Source organism: Hemitrygon akajei, chromosome 32 (assembly GCF_048418815.1).
Source record: "Hemitrygon akajei chromosome 32, sHemAka1.3, whole genome shotgun sequence".
NCBI classification, from domain to species: Eukaryota; Metazoa; Chordata; class Chondrichthyes; order Myliobatiformes; family Dasyatidae; genus Hemitrygon; species Hemitrygon akajei.
The window spans coordinates 38663894-38688481 of record NC_133155.1 but is presented as its reverse complement, the minus strand read 5'-3'; the positions used below and the strand labels follow the sequence as shown (position 1 = coordinate 38688481).

General features: G+C 45.2%; 1 protein-coding gene across 5 annotated transcripts in view; it reads right to left on the bottom strand.

Annotated features, from left to right (window-relative positions):
* Window positions 1-24588, bottom strand: part of LOC140719771 (adhesion G protein-coupled receptor B2-like) — a 1068758-nt gene that overhangs the window by 437705 nt on the left and 606465 nt on the right. For all 5 annotated transcript variants that reach the window (XM_073034634.1, XM_073034637.1, XM_073034636.1 and 2 more), the window contains one exon: window positions 9397-9472. In XM_073034634.1, coding sequence (XP_072890735.1) covers window positions 9397-9472 — 76 coding nt within the window. The remainder of the gene's footprint in view (window positions 1-9396; window positions 9473-24588) is intronic.

The window sequence follows — 24588 nt, the reverse complement described above, 5'->3', positions numbered from 1 at the left end:
CACCAATCTCCTATGTGGGACCTTATCAAATGCCTTCTGAAAATCGAGGTACACTACATCCACTAGATCTCCCTTGTCTAACTTCCTGGTTACATCCTCGAAAAACTCCAACAGATTAGTCAAGCATGATTTACCCTTGGTAAATCCATGCTGGCTCAGCCCAATCCTATCACTGCTATCTAGATCTGCCACTATTTCATCCTTAATAATGGACTCTAGCATCTTCCCCACCACCAATGTCAGGCTGACAGGTCGATAGTTCTCTGTTTTCTCCCTCCCTCCTTTCTTAAAAAGTGGGATAACATTAGCCATTTTCCAATTCTCAGGAACTGATCCTGAATCTAAGGAACATTGGAAAATGATTACCAATGCATCCGCAATTTCCAGGTTGTCAAGGTTGGATCTTATTCCCAGATCTAGATAATAAGAGCAAATGCATTTGTATTTGTTATGTAAGTGCAAGTATTTCCTGCATCTTTCCTCCTAATCATACAATAATTTATTCTTTCTGATTTCCTGAGAAACATGGTGGTGAATGATTCATTGGAAGTTGAGCATCGCATCTCTGTATCTTTCCCCACTATTGTTAAGGAGAGGTATAGTTATAGTCATAGTGTCCTAAAGCACAGAAACAGGCCTTTCTACCCATTCTAGCCATGCCAACTATCTAGTATCAATCTTATTTACCTTTACTTGTTCGGTCATCTTCAATGCCTTAGTGATTCAAATGCTTGTCTAAATACTTCTTGACTGCCAATTGTGTGTTGATTTTTCTGTTTGCTGTCTATGTAAAGCATATAGGTTAAATATGATGATACCTCTGCTGCTCATGGTTTTCCCTCTGTACTCTTCATTGAAACAAGGCCGATCCCCTGGATTAGTCATCATTAACATATGAATGAGATGCTGGGCTGATGTACATTCCTGCTGCTACAAAAAAACAGAATGCCAGAGGATCTCAGCACCTATGGAGGCAAAAGCTGCTGGTTGATTTTTCAGGTCAAATTTCAATCACGGTTTCAATCATGGGTCCGATATTAATTTAAGGAAATTTGAGCCAGTAGCCATGGTCACACTGCAGAATATGTCAGCCATATTGGGTGTCTGCCTGTATGGAGGGCCATCCTTTATAACATCTACAAAGTCTCAGAGCACAAAAACAGATCTTTCGATCCACCAAACAGACATTTGCACTAATTTTATAATCCTGTTAACCTACCCTCTTCCCCATCCAGAGAGATTTTATCATTCATGTATACGTAAGTGGCAACTTGCAGTGGCCAGTTGACCTATCTCTCACTTGGATAGGTTTGAGATGTGGGTCAGCACACAGTGGCCTGTTGACCTATCTCTCACTTGGATAGGTTTGAGATGTGGGTCAGCACACAGTGGCCAGTTGACCTATCTCTCACTTGGATAGGTTTGAGATGTGGGTCAGCACACAGTGGCCAGTTGACCTATCTCTCACTTGGATAGGTTTGAGATGTGGGTCAGTACACAGTGGCCAGTTGACCTATCTCTCACTTGGATAGGTTTGAGATGTGGGTCAGCACACAGTGGCCAGTTGACCTATCTCTCACTTGGATAGGTTTGAGATGTGGGTCAGTACACAGTGGCCAGTTGACCTATCTCTCACTTGGATAGGTTTGAGATGTGGGTCAGCACACAGTGGCCAGTTGACCTATCTCTCACTTGGATAGGTTTGAGATGTGGGTCAGTACACAGTGGCCAGTTGACCTATCTCTCACTTGGATAGGTTTGAGATGTGGGTCAGCACACAGTGGCCAGTTGACCTATCTCTCACTTGGATAGGTTTGAGATGTGGGTCAGCACACAGTGGCCAGGTGACCTATCTCTCACTTGGATAGGTTTGAGATGTGGGTCAGCACACAGTGGCCAGTTGACCTATCTCTCACTTGGATAGGTTTGAGATTTGGGTCAGCACACAGACCCCAGATTATTCTGTCGCACACTGAAACAGAATGACCATCAAACCATGCTCCTTCAGAGAGCACGCAACGGCAGATTCCCAATTTGCTCACCAGCCACACTGACATTGCCTACCTTCGACATTAAAACCTGCAACAATTTCCAACTAATTTGCTGAAAAAACTGCATGTGTTATTTCTTCAGCAGATTGATCAGCGCACGACTGCGCAAGCGCGTGGATGTGAGCCATTGAGAACAGTGAGAAGAGTTTAAAAGGAGACAGCTTTATGGAGCGGGTGTTACAGGAGTGGGCGATGGAGTAGAGGGAGACATAGTAAGAAGACTTTGGCTCAGCGGGGCTTAGGAGTTAACAGGTCAAGATGAGGAAGGTTATCTGTGTAGAATACAGACAGGAAGTATGTGTGTGAGGCCGTTTTTCTGTGCTCAGTGTCAGGTGTGGGAGGTCTAGGAGACTCCCAGCCTCCCGGACGGCCACATCTGTGCGAGGTGCATCGAGCTTCAGCTCCTTAGGGACCACGTTAGGAAGCTGGAGATGCAGCTCGATGACCTTCGTCTGGTCAGGGAGAATGAGGAGGTGATAGAGAGGAGTTACAGGCAGGTAGACACACCGGGGCCTGGGGAGACAGATAAGTGGGTAACAGTCAGGAGAGGGAAGGGCAGGAGTCAGAGGCTAGGGAGTACCCCTGTGGCTGTACCCTTTGACAATAAGTACTCCAGCTTGAATACTGTTGGGGGAGACAGCCTACCTGAGGGAAGCAACAGTGGCTGCACCTCTGGCATGGAGTCTGGCCCTGTGGCTCAGAAGGGTAGGGAAAGGAAGAGGATGGCAGTAATGATAGAGTACTCTATTGTCATGGGGTCAGACAGGCAATTCTGTGGATGTAGGTAAGAAGCACGGATGGTAGTTTGCCTCACAAGTGCCAGGGTCCAGGATGTTTCTGATCGCATCCAAGATATCCTGAAGTGGGAAGGAGTACAGCCAGAGGCCATGGTACATATTGGTACCAACGACATAGGCAGGCTACAGGGAGTTTGGAAGGAATATGAGAAGCAGGATCACAAAGCTAGTAATCTCGGGATTACTGCCTGTGCCACGTAACAGTGAGTATAGGAATCGAGTGAGGTGGAGGATAAATGCGTGGCTGAGGGATTGGAGCAGGGGGCTGGGATTCTGATTTCTGGATCATTGGGACCTCTTCTAGGGCAGGAATGACCTGTACAAAAAGGATGGATTGCACTTGAATCCCAGGGGACCAATATCCTGCTGGGGAGAGTTTAAACTAGAATTGCTGGGGGGTGGGGGGTGGGAACCAAACTGAAGAGGTGGAGGAAGAGGTGGTTGGCTAACAAATAGAGAAATCTTGGAGATAGTGCGAGAGGGAGGATAGGCAGGTGATAGAGAAGGGATGTGCTCAGACCGATGGTTTGAGATGTGTCTAATTTAATCCAAGGAGTATTATGAACAAAGCAGGTGAATTTAGAGTATGGATCAGTACTTGGAGCTATGATGTTGTGGCCATTACAGAGACTTAGATGGCTCAGAGGCAGGAATGGTTACTTAGAGTGCTGGCTTTAGATGTTTCAGAAAGTACAGGGAGGGAGGCAAAAGAGGTGAGGGTGTGACACTGTTGATCAGAGATAGTGTTACGGCTGTAGAAAAGGAGGAAGACATGAAGGGATTGTCTACGGAGTCTCTGTGGGTGGAGGTTAGGAACAGGAAGGGTTCAATAACTCTACTGGGTGTTTGTTATAGACCACCCAATAGTAACAGCGACATTGAGGAACAGATAGGGAGAGAGATTCTGGAAAGGCATATTAATAACAGGGTTGGCGTAGTGAGAGATTTTAATTTCCCAATTATCGATTGGCATCTGCCTGGAGCAATGGGTTTAGATGGGGTGGAGTTTGTTAGGTGTGTTCAGGAAGGTTTCTTGATGCAATATGTAGATAAGCCTACAAGAGGAGAGACTGTACTTGATCTGGTATTGGGGAATCAACCTAGTCAGGTGTCACATCTTTCAGTGTGAGAGCATTTTGGAGATAGTGATCATAATTCTATCTCCTTTACAATAGCATTGGAGAGAAATAGGAACAGACAAGTTAGAAGACCATATAACTGGAGTAAGGGGAATTATGAGGCAGGAAAATGGAGGCTTAAATTGGATACAGATGTTCTCAGGGAGAAGTACGGAAGAAATGTGGCAAATATTCAGAGCATATTTGTGTAGAGTTCTGTATAGGTATGTTATGGTAGGGTACAGGAACCATGGTGTACAAAGGCTATAATAAATCTAGTCAAGAAAAGTAAAGCTTAGAAAAGATTCAGAGAGCTAGGTAATGTTAGAGATCTAGAAGGTTATAAGGCTAATAGGAAGAGCTTAAGAAGGAAATTAGGAGAGCCAGAAGGGGCCATGAGAAGGCCTTGGCGGGCAAAATTAAGGAAAACCCCAAAGTATTCTACAAGTATGTCAAGAGCAAGAGGCTAAGATGTGAAAGAATAGGACCTATCAAGTGTGACAGTGGGAAAGTGTGTATGGAACCGGAAGAAATAGCAGAAGTACGTAATGAATAGTTTACTTCAGTATTCATAGAACCATAGAACATTACAGCACAGAAACAGGCCTTTTGGCCCTTCTTGGCTGTGCCGAACCATTTTTCTGCCTTGTCCCACTGACCTGCACCTGAACCATATCCCTCAATACACCTCTCATCAATGTACCTGTCCAAGTTTTTCTTAAATGTTAAAAGTGAGCCCACATTTACAATTTCATCTGGCAGCTCATTCCACATTCCCACCACTCTCTGTGTGAAGAAGCCCCACCTAATGTTCCCTTTAAACATTTTCCCCTTCACCCTTAACCCATGTCCTCTGGTTTTGTTTCTCCCCTAGCCTCAGTGGAAAAAGCCCATCATAATTTTATATACCTCTATCAAGTCTCCCCTCATTCTTCTACGCTCCAGGGAATAAAGTCCTAACCTATTCAACCATTCTCTGTAACTCAGTTTCTCAAATCCTGGCAAGATCCTTGTAAACCTTCTCTGCACTCTTTCAACCTTATTAATATCCTTCCTGTAATTTGGTGACCAGAACTGCACACAATACTCCAAATTCAGCCTCACCAATGCCTTATACAACCTCACCATAACATTCCAACTCTTATACTCAACACTTTATAAAGGCCGATGTACCAAAAGCTCTCTTTATGACCCTATCTACCTGTGACACCACTTTTAGGGAATTTTGTATCTGTATTCCTAGATCCCTCTGTTCTACTGCACTCCTCAGTGTCCTACCATTTACCTTGTATGTTCTACCTTGTTTTTTTCCTTCCAAAGTGCAGTACCTCACACTTGTCTGTATTAAACTCCATCTGCCATTTTTCAGCCCATTTTTCCAGCTGGTCCAGATCCCTCTGCAAGCTTTGAAAACCTTCTTCACTGTCCACTACACCTCGAATCTTTGTATTATCAGCAAATTTGCTGATCCAATTTACCACATTATCATCCAGATCATTGATAAAGGTGACAAATAACAATGGACCCAGCACTGATCCCTGTGGCACACCACTAGTCACAGGCCTCCACTCAGAGTAGCAATCTTCCACTACCACTCTCTGACTTCTCCCATTGAGCGAATGTCTAATCCAATTTACTACCTCACCATGTATACCTAGCGACTGAATCTTCCTAACAAACCTCCCATGCGGGACCTTGTCAAAGGCCTTACTGAAGTCCATGTAGACAACATCCACTGCTTTCCCTTCATCCACTTTCCTGGTAACCTCCTCGAAAAACTCTAATAGATTTGTTAACCATGACCTACCACGCACAAAGCCATGTTGATTCTCCCTAATAAGTTCCTTTCTATCTAAATACATGTAGATACTATCTCTTAGCACTGCTTCCAATAATTTACCTACTACTGACGTCAGATTTACCAGCCTATATTTTCCCAGATTACTTTTAGAGCCTTTTTAAACAATGGAACAACATGAGCTATCCTCAAATCCTCCAGCACCTCACCCGTAGATACCGACATTTTAAATATATCTGCCAGGGCCCCTGCAATTTCAACACTAGTCTCCTTCAAGGTCCAAGGGAACACCCTGTCAGGTCCTGAGGATTTATCTACTCTGATTTGCCTCAAGGTAGCAAGCACCTCCTCCTCTTCAATGTGTATAGGTTCCATGACCTCACTACTTGTTTGCCTTATTTCCATTGACTCCATGCCAGTTTCCTTAATAAATATAGATGCAAAAACACATTTAAGATCTCCCCCATTTCTTTTGGTTCCATAGATAGATGACCACTCTGATCTTCAAGAGGACCAATTTTATTTCTTACTATCCTTTTTCTCTGTAGAAGCTCTTTGGATTATCCTTCACCTTGACTGCCAAAACTACCTCATGTCTTCTTTTAGCCTTCCTGATTTCTTTCATAAGTATTTTCTTGCACTTTTTATACTCCTCAAGCACCTTATTTGCTCCCTGTTTCCTTTACATATCATACATCTCTCCCTTCTTCTTTATCAGAGTTCCAATATCCCTTGAGAACCAAGGTTCCTTATTCGTATTCACTTTGCCTTTAATCCTGACAGGAACATACAAACTCTGCATTCGCAAACTTTCTCCTTTGAAGGCCTCCCACTTACCAACGACATCCTTGCCAGAGAACAACCTGTCCCAATTCACGCTTTTTAGATCCTTTCTCATTTCTTCAAATTTGGCCTTTTTCCAGTTTAGAACCTCAACCCAAGGACCAAATCTATCTTTATCCATGATCAAGTTGAAACTGATGGTGTTATGATCACTGGAACCAAAGTGTTTCCCTACACACACTTCCGTCACCTGTCCTAACTCGTTTCCTAATAGGAGATCTAATATTGCATCCTCTCTAGTCAGTACCTCTATATATTGATTTAGAAAATTTTCCTGGACACATTTTACAAACTCTAACCTGTCTAGACCTTTAACAGTATGGGAGTTCCAATCAATGTGTGGAAAATTAAAATCCCCTACTATCACAACTTTATGTTTCCTGCAGTTGTCTGCTATCTCTCTGCATATTTGCTCCTCCAATTCTCGCTGACTATTGGGTGGTCTATAATACAACCCCATTAATGTGGTCATACCTTTCCTGTTTCTCAGCTCCACCCATATGGCCTCGGTCGACAAGCCCTCTAATCTGTCCTGCCTGAGCACTGCTGTAACATTGTCCCTGACTAGCAATGCCACGCCCCCCAACCCTTCATCCCTCTGCCTCTATCACGTCTGAAACATCGAAACCCTGGAACACTGAGCTGCTAATCCTGCCCGTCCTGTAGCCGAATTTCACTAATGGCTACAATGTCATAATTCCACGTGTCAATCCACGCCCTCAGCTCGTCAGCCTTCCCCACAATACTCCTCGCATTGAAATAGACACACCTCAGAAGATTATTACCACCACACACAACCCTTCCATTTGTGACTTTATATGAACCTTTAACATCATTTATTTTCACCCCCGCTCCACTATCTACTCTGGCACTCTGTTTCCCATTCCCCTGCAAATTCACTATGGAAAATGATCTTAGAGATTGTAGTGATGACTTGCAGTGGACTGAAAAGCTTGAGCATGTAGATATTAAAAAAAAGGATGTGCTGGAGCTTTTGGAAAGCATCAAGTTGGTTAAGTTGCTGGGACCGGACGAAATGTATCCCAGGCCACTGTGGGAGGCAAGGGAGGAGATTGCTGAGCCTCTGGCGATGATCTTTGCATCATCAATGAGGACGGGAGAGGTTCTGGAGGATTGGAGGGTTGCAGATGTTGTTTCCTTATTCAAGAAAGGGAGTAGAGATAGCCCAGGAAATTATAGACCAGTGAGTCTCACCTCTGTGGTTGGTAAGTTGATGGAGGAGATCCTGATAGGCAGGATTTATGAACATTTGGAGAGGTATAATATGATTAGGAGCAGTCAGCATGGCTTTGTCAAGGGTAGGTTGTGCCTTATGAGCCTGATTGAATTTTTTGAGGCTGTGTCTAAGTACAGTGATGAAAGAAGAGCAGTAGATGTAGTGTATATGGATTTTAGCAAGGCATTTGATAAGATACCCCATGCAAGGCTTACTGAGAAGGTAAGGAGGCATGGGATCCAAGGGGACATCGCCCTGTGGATCCAGAACTGGCTTGCCCACAGAAGGCAAAGAGTGGTTGCAGAAGGGTCATATTCTGCATGGAGGTTGGTCACCAGTGGAGTGCCGCAGGGATCTGTTCTGTGACACTTACTCTTCGTGAGTTTTATAAATGACCTGGATGAGGAAGTGGAGGGATGTATTAGTACGTTTGCTGATGACACAAAGGTTGGAGGTGTTGTGGATAGTGTGTAGGGCTGTCAGAGGTTACAGCGGGACATTGATAGGATGCAAAACTGGGCTGAGAAGTGGCAGATGGAGTTCAACCCAGATAAGTGTGAAGAGGTTCACTTTGGTACATCAAATATGATGGCAGAATATAGTATTAATGGTAAGACTCTTGGCAGTGTGGAGGATCAGAGGGATCACTGTGATCTGAGTCGATAGGACGCTCAGAGCAGCTGTGCAGGTTGACTCTGTGGTTAAGAAGGTGTATGGTGTATTGGCCTTCATCTATCATGGAATTGAATTTAGGAGCTGAGAGGTAATGTTACAGCTGTATAGGACCCTGGTCAGACCCCACTTGGAGTACTGTGCTCAGTTCTGGTCGCCTTGCTACAGGAAGGATGTGGACGCCATAGAAAGGGTGCAGAGGAGATTTACAAGGATGTTGCCTGGATTGGGGAGCATGCCTTAAGAGTATAGGTTGAGTGAACTCGGCCTTTTCTCCTTGGAACGAAGGAGGATGAGAGGTGACCTGAGAGAGGTGTAGAAGATGATGAGAGAGGTATTGATTGTGTAGATTGTCAGAAGATTTTCCCCAGGGCTGAAATGGTTGCCACAAGGGGACACAGGTTTAAGGTTCTGGGGAGGAGGTACAAAGGAGATGTCAGGGGTATGTTTTTCACTCAGAGAGTGGTGAATGTGTGGAATGGGCTGCTGGCAACAGTAGTGGAAACGGATACGATAGGGTCTTTTAAGAGACTTTTAGATAGGTACATTGAGCTTCGTAAAATAGAGGGCTATGTGTAAGCCTAGTAATTTCTAAGGTAGGGAAATGCTTGGCCCAACTTTGTGGCCAAAGGGCCTGCATTGTGCTGTAGGTTTTCTATGTTCCTAAGATCAACTGATCCAAAAATAAAAACAGAAAAAATGTCAGTATTTCTTTTAGATTATCCATGGGTCTGATGAACTGAAGCCTTTTCTTTTTTTTTGCTGCAGACAGATATCTGTTTTGTTATGTGTACTGAAATGTTTATCTAGTTCAAATGCAGAGCCACTGATACCTTTGATTCAGTTATTGTGTCACAGAATGAAAACAGGATCAACTTACTTTGCAACAGGGAAAATGAGACCCAGTGTTCGGTACAGCACTGTCCCAATGATATAGTAGGCTGAATCATCTGTTTCTGAAAAAGATGGATAAGTAAAATAAGTGAATCTAATATTTTCACTTCTTAAGAGATTAAAAATATTCTGAAATCAGGCTTAACTCAATGTAATATTTTGAACCACTTATTTAGAAATGAATCATTTTGACTGAAGTAATCACAAATAAATCAATTAATGGGTGAAATGGTAATTACATAAATGATTGAATATTCTTGAAACTGTATTGGTATCAAGGGAACACCTTACGAAGAGAAATAATTGATAGATAGATTTGTGGTATTAAATCAATGTATCTTCAGGGAGCATATTCAAGGAGAAATTCCAGAACGTGTATCCCAAAACTTCTGAACTAATGGGAATTGTAAAAGATGACACTACCATACATATATTTACTTCCATTCCACTCAAGCATTTCAAAGGCATCACTTGTTTGGTAACTCTAGGGTCCTGTTTTCTATCCTCACCAGCCTCTCCCCCTCTTAAGACACTTCTTCATGCAACCACAAGAGAAGCAACACTAGTCCTTTCACTTCTTCACTTCACTTTCCACCTGTGGTGAACTACATATACCTGTCTGGACACGCTCCCCCCTGCTGACTGCTCCTGTGGCTCCTCCCACAGACCCCTGTATAATGGCGATTGGAGGCACTGCTCCTCCCTCAGTCTCCAGGATGTTGTGTGATGGTCTCTTGCTGCTGATGGTGCTCTCTTCCAGCTAATACAAGCCTATCTCTCGCCTCATGTCTCCGAGGGTTATTGATGGTGCATCAATTTTATCAGCTGGAATTTTAAAACATGGAGAGTATTTTACATCCGGAAAAATTGGACATTGATCCTCAAGCTCCGGAAGCAGCTATTGCCTTTGAACTCTGGCTTGCATGCTTCCAATCATACCTGGAAGAGATTCCCGTGACTGAGCCTGCTATCATGCACAAAATCCTCCTCTCCAAGGTCAGTCCGAGGGTATACCCCTCATCAGAGACCTGCCGACCTACCAAGGGGCACTGGACACCCTCAAAAGACAATACCTGCGGCCGGTGAACACTGTCTAACGCAAGACATTGCTTAGCGACGCGGCGGCAGCGAACCAGCAGAGTCGAGCACTGAGTTTGTCCGAGCCCTATAGACACTCATGCGGGCCTGCGACTGCAGAGGACTGACGACCGAACAACATGCAGAGCTCCTGGTAAGAGACGCCTTCGTTACGGGGATCAGGTCAGTGTACGTGCGTCAGCGGCTGCTGGAAAACGCTGACCTTACCTTACGCTCGGCGATCGAGCTGGCCGACACGCTGGAGGCTGCTCTGCACAACGCTGATGCTGTCCAGCCGCGCGATCTCCCGCCGGCCCCGAGGACACTGCAGACCCCGCCACCCGGCCAATCGACCTCAGCTGCTGCCACTCGCGAGTCCGTGAACTCCCCGCAACCCTCCAGCAAATCGACCAAAACTGCTGCCAGTCGCAAGTCCATGCAGTGTTACTTCTGCGGACTCGAAAAGCACCCCCGAAAATGCTGCCCGGCCCGAGAAGCGACCTGCTCCAGCTGCGGAAAGAAGGGCCATTTTGCCAAGGTCTGTAAGTCTAAACCACGAGCGGGGTCGAGCAGCGCGGCGTGTGAGGCATGGGGGTCGCCATCTTTGTCGGTGCCACCTCACCCTGCCTCCAATCCATGGGTGCTTACTGGGTACCAAGACGGCGATTCAACTCTGGCCTCCGTAACCCTCGACCAAAGTGCCCCACACAAGCTTGCAAGGTCAATGATGGACATCCTGGTGGAGGGACACAGGACTAGCTGCCTGTTTGACACGGGCAGCACTGAGAGTTTTATTCACCCAGACACGGTGCAATGCTGCAGACTCGTGACACAGCCGGTAAGCCAGAGGGTCACCATGGCTTCTGGGTCGCATTCCACAGACATCCGGGGGGATTGCATAGTGACATTGGGGGTGCAGGGCACAGAATATTGGGACTTTGCGCTACTGGTCATGCCTCAACTGTGTGTGCCTGTGCTATTGGGGCTGAACTTCCAGAGCCACCTAAAAAGTGTGACAATGGCGTATGATGGGCCCCTCCCACCACTCACTGTCAGAAACCCTCAGTTTTGTGGGACTTCGTCATATACCCCACTACTGACCACACGCACACCAGCCAGCACATCCCACCCAGCACCATGCCGACAGCTTCGCTACTGACACCACTTGCAGCCTCTCCACCCTCAAGATCCCTCCCCCACCACTGTTCGCCAACCTGACCCCCCACTGTAAACCTGTGGCAACTAAAAGCAGGGGGTACAGCGCGGGGGACAGGACCTTCATTCAGTCAGAGGTGCAGCGGCTGCTCAGGGAGGGGATCATTGAGCCAAGCACAAGTCCTTGGAGGGCCCAGGTGGTTGTTGTTCGGACCGGGCAGAAAAATAGGATGGTCGTGGACTATAGCCAGACCATCAATAGGTTCACGCAGCTTGATACTACCCCCTACCCCGCATCGCGGATATGGTCAATCAGATAGCTCAGTACAAGTGTACTCGACCATAGACCTGAAATCCGCTTACCACCAGTTCCCCATCCACCTGGAGGACCGCCCCTACACCGCCTTCGAGGCGGGCGGCAGGCTCTATCACTTCCTGCGCGTCCCTTTTGGTGTCACGAATGGTGTCTCTGTCTTCCAGAGGGAAATGGACCGGATGGTGAACCAGTGCCAACTGAAGGCCACATTTCCATATCTGGATAACATCACCATCTGCGGTCACGACTGGCAGGATCACAACACCAACCTCCAACGATTTTTCCAAGTGGCCAAAGCTCTGAACCTTACTTATAACAGGGACAAGTGTGTGTTCGGAATCACCCGACTCACTATCCTTGGGTATGTCGTGGAGAACGGGGTCATTGGCCCTGATCCCGACCGTATGCGCCCCCTGTTAGAACTCCCTCTTCCCACCACCCTCAGAGCCCTCAGACAGTGCCTGGGCTTCTTTTCCTATTACGCCCAATGGGTCTCTCATTACGCAGACAAGGCCCGCCCCCGGTCAAGTCCACTGCATTTCCCCTCTCAGCCAAGGCCTGCGCGGCCTTCAGCTGCATTAAAGGGGACATTGCCAAAGCAACGATGCATGCGGTGGACGAGACCATTCCCTTCCAAGTAGAGAGTGATGCCTTCGACTTCGCGCTGGCTGCTACCCTCAATCAGGCAGGCAGGCAGGCCAGTAGCATTCTTCTCTCGTACCCTTCAAGGCCCTGAAATTCGGCACTCCGCGGTGGAGAAAGAAGCCCAGGCCATAGTGGAAGCTATTAGGCACTGGAGGCACTATCTCGCCGGCAAAAGGTTCACCTTGCTGACCGACCAGCGCTCAGTTGCGTTCATGTTCAGCAACCAACAGCAGGGCAAAATCAAAAATGATAAAATTTTGCGGTGGAGAATAGAACTCTCCACCTACAACTATGATATCCTGTACTGGCCTGGAAGGCTCAATGAGCCCCCTGATGCCCTATCCCGGGGAGCATGTGCCAGCGTGCAGCTCGACCAGCTATACACCCTCCATGCAGATCTTTGCCACCCGGGGGTCACCCGATTTTACCATTTTGTGAAAGCCCGGAACCTGCCTTACTCCCTTGAGGACATCAGGATGATGACCAGGGACTGCCAAGTCTGTGCTGAGTGCAAACCGCACTTCTACCGTCCTGAAAAGGCGCAACTTATCAAGGCCACCCTCTCCTTTGAGCGACTGAGTGTTGACTTTAAGGGCCCCCTTCCCTCCACCGACCGCAACGTCCCTCGGATTGATTGGATCACAGTAGATGTAAGTGCTACTGAATGACAGTCACTGAGGCAGGTCTGTACTTGACCTTGTATTAAGGAGTGAAGGTGGTGGAAGTGCCATAATTTGGGAAGTTTCAAGATAGTCAGAGAAAAAGATAACACATTAAAAGGTGAGTTTGTAAGAGGAAGTGTATGCCTGACACAGGCAACTGGTATCAGCTGAGTCCTTTGAAGTTTATAGGTGATATGGAGAGAAGTTAAGATATAAGTTAAGACTGAAAAAGGCGCAAGGAGTTGACTTGGCAGATTGGTTTAAGAATAATCGGAAACCTTTGGTATAATTTTATAAGCAAGTGGGTAGCCAAGGAGAGAGCAGGTCCCCTCAGAATCCAAAAGGAAAATCTATGTATTGATCCAGAAGATAACAGTAGGATCCTGAAGGAATACTTCTTATTAATATTCACCAAGGAGAAGGATGTTGGATAATAGATACATAGATAGATAGATAGATAGATACTTTATTCATCCCCATGGGGAAATTCAACTTTTTTCCAATGTCCCATACACTTGTTGTAGCGAAAGGGGTAGGCTGATATTCTGAAACAAGTTTAAATCAGGAAGGAAGGAAGTGGTAAAGGAATTAGGAAACATTAAATGGATCAATCCTGAGGACAGGATCTACAGTATGTTAGAATGATATCGAAAGCAAGGCGTTTGCTGGGACTCTTGATGGAGACTTTTGCATCTTCATTACAGAACACTGGAAAATGGCAAATGTTGTTCCCTTATACAAAATGGTGGTAGAAATAAACCAGGAAACTACAGGCCAGCGAGCCTTACATCAGTAGCAGGAAAATTATTAAAAAAAGTTCTGAGGAACAGGATTTATATTCACTTGGAAAGGCATAGTGTAATTAGGAGGATTGAGCAGGGTAAATACTGTTTTTTTGTGATGAAGTAAGAAAAATAGTGCGGAGGGCTGATACATGTAGGATACATAGATTTAGCAAGGTGATGGGTTGTTCATGTCTCTAGATGTCTTTAATCAGTGGTAAAACAAATACCAGCACTGGGAGTTTTGTAGTTTGCGAGAAATGACTTGGATGAGAATGTAAGTTTGCTAACAACAGATAAATTGGTGAAGTTGTAGATAGTGAAGGATGTTACCTAAGGATACAGGGGGTATATAGATCAGATGGTCAGGCAGATAGAATTTAATCGTGACAAATGAGAGATATTGTATATTGGGATGTCAAGCGCTGGCAGAAGAAGTATTGTAAGTAGTAGGGACCTTAGGAGTGCAGATGCAAGAAATCTTGGGATACAAGTTCATATTCTTGTCCAGTCTCTCCTTATTACTCAAGCCTTTCAGTTGTAATAACATCTTTGAAATGTTTTCTGTACCTTCTCCAACTTAATATTATCTTTTCTATATTATGGTGCTCAGAACTGAACAAAATATTCCAAGTGTGGTGTTACCAACATTTTATACAGCTTTAGCATGTCAAAATAATACTTGTACTCAATGCCCTGCTGATGAAGGTAAACATGACATACAACTTCTTCACCACCTTGTTACAACTTTTAGAGAACTATGTACATGTACTTCAAAGTCTCCCTGTTCTACAACACTCCTTGGTTGTACAGTAAAAATTTGTTCTCAATGCGTACTTATAATGCGTTGTTATCTGCAAATGAGGAAGTCAAGGATTCAGTTGCATAGGGAGGTATTGAGACCCAGGCTTCCATTGCCACCAGAATTTGTATTTGTTGTGGACTGAGCAAAGGTGCTTGATAAAGCAGTCAGCCAATCTAAGCTGAGTCTCAGCAACATACAGGAAGACACATGGGGAGCATCAGATACAGGAGATGACCCCAATAGACTTGCAGCTGAAGTGTTGTCTACCTGGAAGGATTGAACTGAATGATGGTGAGGGAGGAAGGGAACGGGCAAATGTAGCACTTCCTCCACTTGCAGGGGTAAATACCAACTGGGAGATTAGTAGGGAGGAATGAATGAACAAGACAAGCATCAACGTCAGTGAGACCCAACATAGATTGGGGGAGCACATTGTCAAGCACCTTTGCTTCAGCACAACAAGCTGTTTTCTGCAAAGGTGTACTTGGTAAATGAGATTCCTTCAGAATTAAAATTTGAGAAAACCATGCATGTATGTGCCTGTCAGACCAAAAGGCAAGGATAACAGATCAAGGTAATCATTGTTTTTGAGTGATATTGAGGTCTGGGTTAAGGAAAAAAGGAGGTGCATAGCAGGTGTAGGCAAGTAGAAACAAATGAGGTACTTGGGGAGTATAAGAAATGTAAGACAATCCTTGAAAGTCCACTACCAAGCTCATCTTTCCTTCCCCCCCTAACTTCTGCTTTCTGCTGGGACTGCTCCTTTCATGACTGATCCCTCCACACTCCACTGATCTTCTTCCTGGTACTTATCCTTGCAAGTGGAACAAATACTACAGCTGCCCCTCACTACAATTCAGGGCCCCAAACAGTCCTTCCAGGTGAGGCGACACTTCACCAGTGAGTTTGTCGGGGTCAAATACTGTGTCGGTGATCCTGGTGTGGCATCCTGTACATCGGTGAGACCTGACATAGACTGGGAGACCACTTCATCGAGCATCTATGCTCTAGCCACCAGAAAAAGTGGGATTTCCAAGTGGCCACTTCTAATTCCACTTTCCACTCCCATTTCGATATGTCTATCCATGGCCTCCTCTACTGTCGCGATGAGGTCACACCTAGGTTGGAGGAACAACACTTTATATTCCATCTGGATAGTCTCCAACCTGATGGCTCGAACTTCCAGCAATGCCCCTGCTCCTCCTTCACCAGTCCCCATCTCCTTTTTTCTCTCTCACCTTAACTCCTTGCCCACCCATCACCTCCCTCTGGTGCTCCTCCCCCTTTTTCTTTCTTCCATGGCCTTCTGTCCTCTCCTATTAAATTCCCTCTTCTCCAGCCTTTATCTCTTTCTCCAATCAACTATCCAGCTCTTTACTTCACCCCTCCTCCTCCTAGTTTCACCTATCATCTTGGTGTTTCTCTCTCCCCTGCCCCCACCATTTAACTCTAATCCTCATCTTTTTTACTTCAGTCCAACTGAAAGGTCTCAGCCCAAAACATCGACTATAATCTTTACCAGAGATGCTGCCTGGCCTGCTGAGTTCCTCCGGCATTTTGTGTGTGTTGCTTGGTTTACCAGCATCAATAGATTTCCTCTTGATTTTGATTGGATTACTACACTGGATTACTACATCTCTTCCAGGGATGGCTATCCTGAAGAAGTTTAAAGTTCAGTGAAAACCTCTCTCACTGTTGCCCCTCTGTGATCTCTACTGCTCACCCAGACCTGTACCACAGCCATGCATCCTTCCTGGGAACATGTCTTCGCTGCCAGCTTGTCCCATGTGGCTTCCAGATTTGTTTTCAAGCTGCTAAATTTGGGCCCTCTGAGGATCCCAGGTACTCACGTTCAATTGCCTCCTTCTCCAGCTGCTTCTCCCATCGCGTTTCAAGTGCCATGCTTTCCGCCATGAAGAGGTACCTGATGTCCCTGTCCCAGTCACTTCCACAACTCCGGGATTCTCTCTCCATTACCTGTCCACTACTTTATCGTCCACTGGATCCACACTTTCAATCGCCGGTTCTTTGACTTCCTCACAGATCAGAAGATTGCCCGTCTACAGACCATAGAACCTACTGTCTCCAAGACCGGCAGGCCCTTATATCTCCAGACCATGATCCCTGCTATCGACCTCAATGACTCTAATGATCCAGACCACATTCAAAACCCGGACTCCACCGCCATCAATGCGGGTTCCAACAACTTTGGACACCTCCAAAGTGCTGATTACACAATCTCCAACTCTATCTTCAGCCTTGACCTCCAGGCTGAGTCTTCACGTGCTGCTGCTGGAACTACCGTCTCCCATTCCCCCAGTACCACTCTGCAATCCTGTCTCACTCAGGTCCCACCATCAGCTCTTGGGCCCTCGGAGACTCCATTTTCCTTTTACTCCACCATCCCGGAACACCCCAAACTTCCTTTCTCTTCAGATACTACCAATCCACTTTTCCCCTCTGATCCGAGCTCTCATTTGTGCTGGATCTTCACCATTTCCTCTGATCTTCTCCACTCTGAGGCAGTAAATTCTGTCCTCAGTAAGGGCCTTACTTTTATCCTCCTGCACTCACATCTCAGTGAGTTCCACGCCTGGCATGATGCTGAGCTTTTCTTCTTTGGCTTCTGTCTCTGAGCCTACATCTTTGGCAAGGACTCTACCCTGCACCGTTGACTCCTTCTCCTGTCATCAACAGTCCTCCTGGACACCCTGTCATGGTCTTTTGCCTGCTCTGAATCTTTTTGTTCCAACTGCAGACTGGACATCAACTTCCATAAGACCAGATGACATAGAAACAGAATTAGGCCATTCAAGCATTCGAGTATGCTCTGCCATTCCATCATGGCTGATCCAGGACCCCACTCAACCCCATGCACTTACCTTCTCGTCATATCCTTTGATGTCTTGACCGATCAGGTCTTCATTGCAGTCTGTGACAGAGTATTCCAGAAATTTACTACTCTGGCTAAAAAATTCCTCCTTACCTCCATTCTAAAAGGTCACCTCACAATTTTGAGGCTGTGCCCTCTAGTTCTGGATACCTCCACCACAGGAAACATCCTCTCCAAATCCACCCTATCTAGTCCTTTCAACATTCGATAGCTTTCAATGAGATCCCCCTGCAATCTTCTAAATTCCAGTGAGTACAGGCCCAAAGATGCCAAATGTTCCTCATATGTTAACCCTTTCATTCCTGGAATCATCCTCGTGAACTTCCTCTGGACTCTCTCCAATGACAATACATCCTTTCTGAGATATAGGACCCAAAACTGTTGACAATACTCTAAGTGCAGCCTGACTTGTGTCTTATAAGGGCTCAGCATTATGTCCTTGCTTTTATACTCTATTCCCCTTGAAATGAGTACCAACATTGCATTTGGCTTCTTTGCCGCAGTGTCAACCTGTAAATTAACCTTCTGAGGCTCTTGTATGAGGACTCCCAAGTCCCTCTGCACCTCTGATGTTTGAACCTTCTTCCCATTTAGATAATAGTCGGCACTATTGTTTCTTTTACCAAAATGCATTATCATATATTTCCCAACAATATATTCCACCTGCCAATTTTTGCCCATTCTTCCAATTTGTCTAAGTTCTGCTGCAATTGCATTGCTTCCTTAGCACTATCTATCCCTCCACCTAACTGCATATCATCCACAAACTTTGCCACAAAGCCATCAATTCAATTATCTGAAACATTGACAAACAACATGAAAAGTAGCAATACCAATACAGACCCCTGAAGAACACCACTTGTCACTGGCAGCCAACCAGAAAAGGCCCCTTTTATTCTCACTTGCTGCCTCCTGCCTGTCAACCATACCTTTATCTTTGCTGTAATGTCATAGGATTTTATCTCATTAAACAGCCCCATGTGTGACACCTTATCAAATGCCTTCCAAAAATCCAAGTAAATGACATCCACAACCTCTCCTTTGTCTACCCTGCTGGATAATTCCTTGAAGAACTCTTAACAGATTTGTCAGGCAAGATTTCCCTTCACTGAAACCATGCTGACTTTGACTTATTGTATCATTAGTCTACAAGTACCACAAAACTTCATCCTTAATAATGAACTCCAACACTTTCCCAGCAACTGAGGTTAGGCTAACTGTCCTATAATTTATTTTCTTTTGCTTTCCTCTCTTCTTAAAGAGTATACTGACATTTGCAATTTTCCAGTCCTTTGGAACTGTAACTCTCGATTCAGCTAGCAGCTTAACATAGGGGAACGATAGCCCCCAGCCCAGCCAAACTTAAGAAATCTCATTTGGGTGGATACTGCGCGACATGCGATTAAATGATTGAGGTTTATAATTCTTAATTTGACTATATGGTTAGTAAAGAGACAAAAAAAAGAAAAGGGCCCATTCTCATGAAACAGTCTAATGCACAAACGTGGAGCTCACTGATAAGAACCTTCTCAGATTGTCGCTGACCTTCCGACCTTCACTCCAAGTCCACTCTCCAGGTCTACCAACTCTCCCCATTCGCGTCTTCTCTCTTCATCTCTCCCCAGCAAAAAGACCACAAAGTCCTGGCTCCCAGAAACACAAGAAGAATAACATCCAGCTCATTGGCTAACATGCCCCATTATCTCTAGTCATAACCCAAACATTGCTGCTACAGAGAAACCACTACTTTAGCAGTGAAACCTTACAGTGTGTTACAGGACCATGCCAGAATCAAGTGATTTTTGAAAGATCATGACCAATGCATCTGTTATCTCTTCAGCAACATCTCTCAGGCCTCTGGGATGTAGTCCATCTGGCTTTGGTGGCTTATCCACCTTAAGACCTTCGAGTTTGCCTAGTACTTTTCACTTTGTAAAAGTAATGGCACACTTCTGCTCCCTGACACTTACAGATCTCTGGCACACCACTAGTGTTTTCCACAGTGAAGACTGATGCAAAGTACTCATTAAGTTCACCTGCCATTTCTTTATCTGCCACTTCTACCTCACCAGCAGCACTTTCCAGTGCTCTGATATCAACTCCACCAATCTTACTCCTTCCAAATGCTCTGCTCTCAACCCCCTCCACCCTAATCCTAAATTCACCATCAAACCACAGATAAATGGGGTGCTGATTTCTACCTTGCTGAGGCCCAGTGACACCTCCTCTTACTTACCCCTCGAAGAGGAGCCTAATAAGGAGCACCAGACCATGTGGTCGATGTTTAAGGATCTCTTGCAGGATGTTAGGGATAAATTTGTCCCAGAGAGGAAGATAAAGAATGGTAGGCTGAAGGAACCATGGGTGACAAGTGAGGTGGAAAATCTAGTCAGGTGGAAGAAGGCAGTATACATGAGGTTTAGGAAGCAAGGATCAGATGAATCTATTGAAGAATATAGGGTAACCAGAAAGGAGCTTAAGAAGAGGCTGAGAACAGCAAGAAAGGGGCCTGAGAAGGCCTTGGCGAGAAGGGTAAAGGAAAACCCCAAGGCATTCTTCGATTATGTGAAGAACAAAAGCATAACAGGAGTGAAGGTAGGACCAATTAGAGATAAAAGTGGGAAGATGTGCCTGGAGGCTGTGGAAGTGAGCGAGGTCCTCAATGAATACTTCTCTTCAGTATTCACCACTGAGGGGGAACTTGATGATTGTGAGGACAATATGAGTGAGGTTGATGTTCTGGAGCATGTTGATATTAAGGGAGAGGAGGTGTTGGAGTTGTTAAAATACATTAGGATGGATAAATCCCTGGGGTCTGATGGATTTATTCCCCAGGCTGCTCCACGAGGTGAGGGAAGAGATTGCTGAGCCTCTGGCTAGGATCCTTATGTCCTCGTTGTCCACGGGAATGGTACCAGAGGATTGGAGGGAGGCGAATGTTGTTCAAAAAAGGTAGTAAGGATAGTCCAGGTAATTATAGACCAGTGAGCCTTACGTTTGTGGTGGGAAAGCTGTTGGAAAAGATTCTTAGAGATAGGATTTATGGGCATTTAGAGAACCATGGTCTGATCAGGGACAGTCAGCATGGCTTTGTGAAGGGCAGATCATGTCTAACAAGCCTGATAGAGTTCTTTGAGGAGGTGATCAGCCATATAGATGAGGGTTGTGCAGTGAATGTGGCATTTGACAAGGTTCCACATGGTAGGCTTATTCAGAAAGTCAGAAGGCATGGGATCCAGGGAAGTTTGGTCAGGTGGATTCAGAATTAGCTTGCCTGCAGAAGGCAGAGGGTCGTGGTGGAGGGAGTACATTCAGATTGGAGGGTTGTGATTAGTGGTGTCCCACAAGGATCTGTTCTGGGACCTCTACTTTTCGTGATTTTTATTAAAATGTGGGGGTAGAAGGGTGGGCTGGGAAGTTTGCAGACGACACAAAGGTTGGTGGTGTTGTAGATAGTGTAGAGGATTGTCAAAGATCACAGAGAGACATTGATAGGATGCAGAAGTGGGCTGAGAAGTGGCAGATGGAGTTCAACCCGGAGAAGTGTGCAGTGGTACACTTTGGAAGGACAAACTCCAAGGCAGAGTACAAAGTAAAAAGCAGGATACTTGGTAGTTTGGAGGAACAGAGGGATCTGGGGGTACATGTTCACAGATCCCTGAAAGTTGCCACAGGTAAATAGGGCAGTTAAGAAAATTTATGGGGTGTTAGCTTTCATAAGTAGAGGTAGTGATGCAGCTCTATAAAACTCTAGTTAGGCCATACTTGGAGTACTGTGTCCAGTTCTGGTCACCTCACTATAGGAAGGATGTGGAAGCATTGGAAAGGGTACAGAGGAGATTTACCAGGATGTTGCCTGGTTTAGAGAGTATGGATTATGATCAGAGATTAAGGGAGCTAGGGCTTTACCCTTTGGAGAGAAGGAGGATGAGAGGAGACATGATAAAGTTGTACAAGATATTAAGAGGAATAGACAGAGTGAACAGCCAGCGTCTCTTCCCCAGGGCACCACTGCTCAATATAAGAGGACATGGCTTTAAGGTAAGGGGAGGGAAGTTCAAGGGGGATATTAGAGGAAGGTTTTTCACTCAGAGAGTGGTTGGTGCATGGAATGCACTGCCTGAGTCAGTGGTGCAGGCAGATACACTAGTGAAGTTTAAGAGACTACTAGACAGCTATATGGAAGAATTTAAGGTGGGGGGTTATATGGGAGGCAGAGTTTAAGGGTCGGCACAACATTGTGGGCCAAAGGGCCTGTAATGTGCTGTACTATTCTATGTTCTATGTACTTTGTGGATCCAGAACTGGCTTGCCCACAGAGGGCAAAGAGTGGTTGTAGATGGGTCATATTCTGCATCAAGGTCGGTGACCTGTGGTGTGCCTCAGGGATCTGTTCTGGGACCCTTACTCTTCATGATTTATAAAAATCACCATTGCCAGCAGCCCATTCCATGCCCTCACCACTCTCTGCATAAAACACTTATCCCTGACATCTCCTCTGTACCTACTCCCCAGCACCTTAAACCTGTGTCCTCTTGTTCCAACCATTTCAGCCCTGGGAAAAAGCCTCTGACTATCCACACGATCAATGCCTCTCATCATCTTGTACATGTAGGACTCTCAGTACCAGTAACAGTGGTGTTAACTGTTCAGGCTAACAAAATGGCTTCTCTGTATTGTTATAATGAAATGGCTTCTCTGTAATGCTGTAGTGGGTTTCTGTGTCTGGTATGTTTGGGTTATGACTACGGATAAGGGGGAAAATAACCAGTGGAGAATTGTTATGCCATCTTGTATGTGTAAGCTGAGTGGGAGTTCACTGTCTTTTTCGTGAGGAGAGCGAGGAGGACGTACATGCAAGGAGCGGACAGCGGTTCCAGAGCTACGGATACTGGATGTCGGCGGTTCGGATGCTGGCTGAAGTCTCGGAAGGTCGCTACGGATGGAACTGGAGGCGTGAGCTCTCCATGAAATATTATGTGCACAAACTGATAAACTTATTTATTTGGCGCCTTTAGATTATCTGTTTCTACTAACCCATCACTAAGAGATAACTATAAATTTGCAATTATTTACTCGCTTTTGGGCGTATTGTCTGGTATTTGTATTGCGAGCGTGTACTGGCGGGACATTACTCCGTACTTACACCGAAGTAATGCACTATTGGCAGGGCGATGGCGGTTCACCCTCGGCGAAGGGGGTAAACTCTGGGCACGGAGGTTACTTACACCTCTATCAGGTCCTCTCATCCTCCGTCGCTCCAAGGAGAAAAGGCTGAGTTCACTCAAACTATTCCTGTAAGGCATGCTCCCCAATCCAAGCAACATCCTTGTAAATCTCCTCTGTACCCTTTCTATGGCTTCCACATTCTTCCTGTAGTGAAGCGACCAGAACTGAGCACAGTACTCCAAGTAGGGTCTGACCAGGGTCCTATATAGCTGCGATATTACCTCTCAGCTCCTAAATTCAATTCCACAATTGATGAAGGCCAAAACACCATATGCCTTCTTAACCACAGAGTCAACCTGTGCAGCTGCTTTGAGCATCCTATGGACTCAGAGCCCAAGATCCCTCTGACCCTCCACCCTGCCAAGAGTCTTACCATTAATACTATATTCTGCCATCATATTTGACCTACCAAAATGAACCACTTCACACTTATCTGGGTTGAACTCCATCTGCCACTTCTCAGCCCAGTTTTCAATATCCTGCTGTAACCTCTGACAGCCCTCCACACTATCCACAATACCTCCAGCCTTTATGTCATCAGCAAACTTACTAACCCATCCCTCCAGTTCCTCATCCAGGTCATTTAAAAAATCACGAAGAGTAAGGGTCCCAGAACAGATCCCTGCGGCACTCCACTGGTGACTGACCTCCATGCAGGATATGACCCATCTACAACCACTCTGCCTTCTGTGGGCAAGCCAGTTCTGGATCCACAAAGCAATGTCCCCTTGGATTCCATGCCTCCTTACTTCCCCATTAAGCCTTGCATGGGGTACCTTATCAAATGCTTTGCTGAAATCCATTTACACTACATCTACTGCTCTTTCTTCATCATCCCAGGAATTAACCAAGTGAATCTCCTTTCTCCCCCTCCCATGTTACTAGATAAATTTTTTACATCAGGTTGAAAATTGAATGCTGTGTTCCATGTGAGGCTTCATAACCACCCTATATACTTCCAATGAAAGATCATATCTCTGGGATGTGTGAGGATACCAAATGATCATGAGAACACACTCCTTCTTCACAGACAACACTGGAGATTGGGACAGAAGCCTGGCTTGTTGGAGGTATCAGACAGCAGTACTTTGACCCATCCTCTGATATTTAATAACATCACTTGTTTTTCTACATTTGCACATAATTTCTGATTCTCTCAATATGAAAAAATCTTCCAATCAGTTCAGAAAGTAGATACAGAGTGATGATATTTTCCAACTGCAGGTCTAATCCATTCCCTTCTGTAAACTGTTTCAGCTCTTTACATTGAGTCATTATTCAACCATATAACTATGCCTTGACAATAAAACTTTAAAAGGAAAATCCTTTGTAATTTAACATTATGATCAGGAGCTATTTCACATTAATTTTGATAAACTACACGCAATATAAAAATTATTAATTGCTGGAGGTCATAGATTAATTGAGATTTAACAATTGAAATGTTATTTCCTTTGAACTAATTACATATCTAATTAAAACAAAGACAGTGTGACAGTATCTGTTTCTTTGATTGGCTTCTTTCATTTGTATTACAAATCGGGGGATTCTCTGATATTCTATTTTTGTTACTCTGGATCTTTGGATCTGGTCACATTTGAACACAACATAATA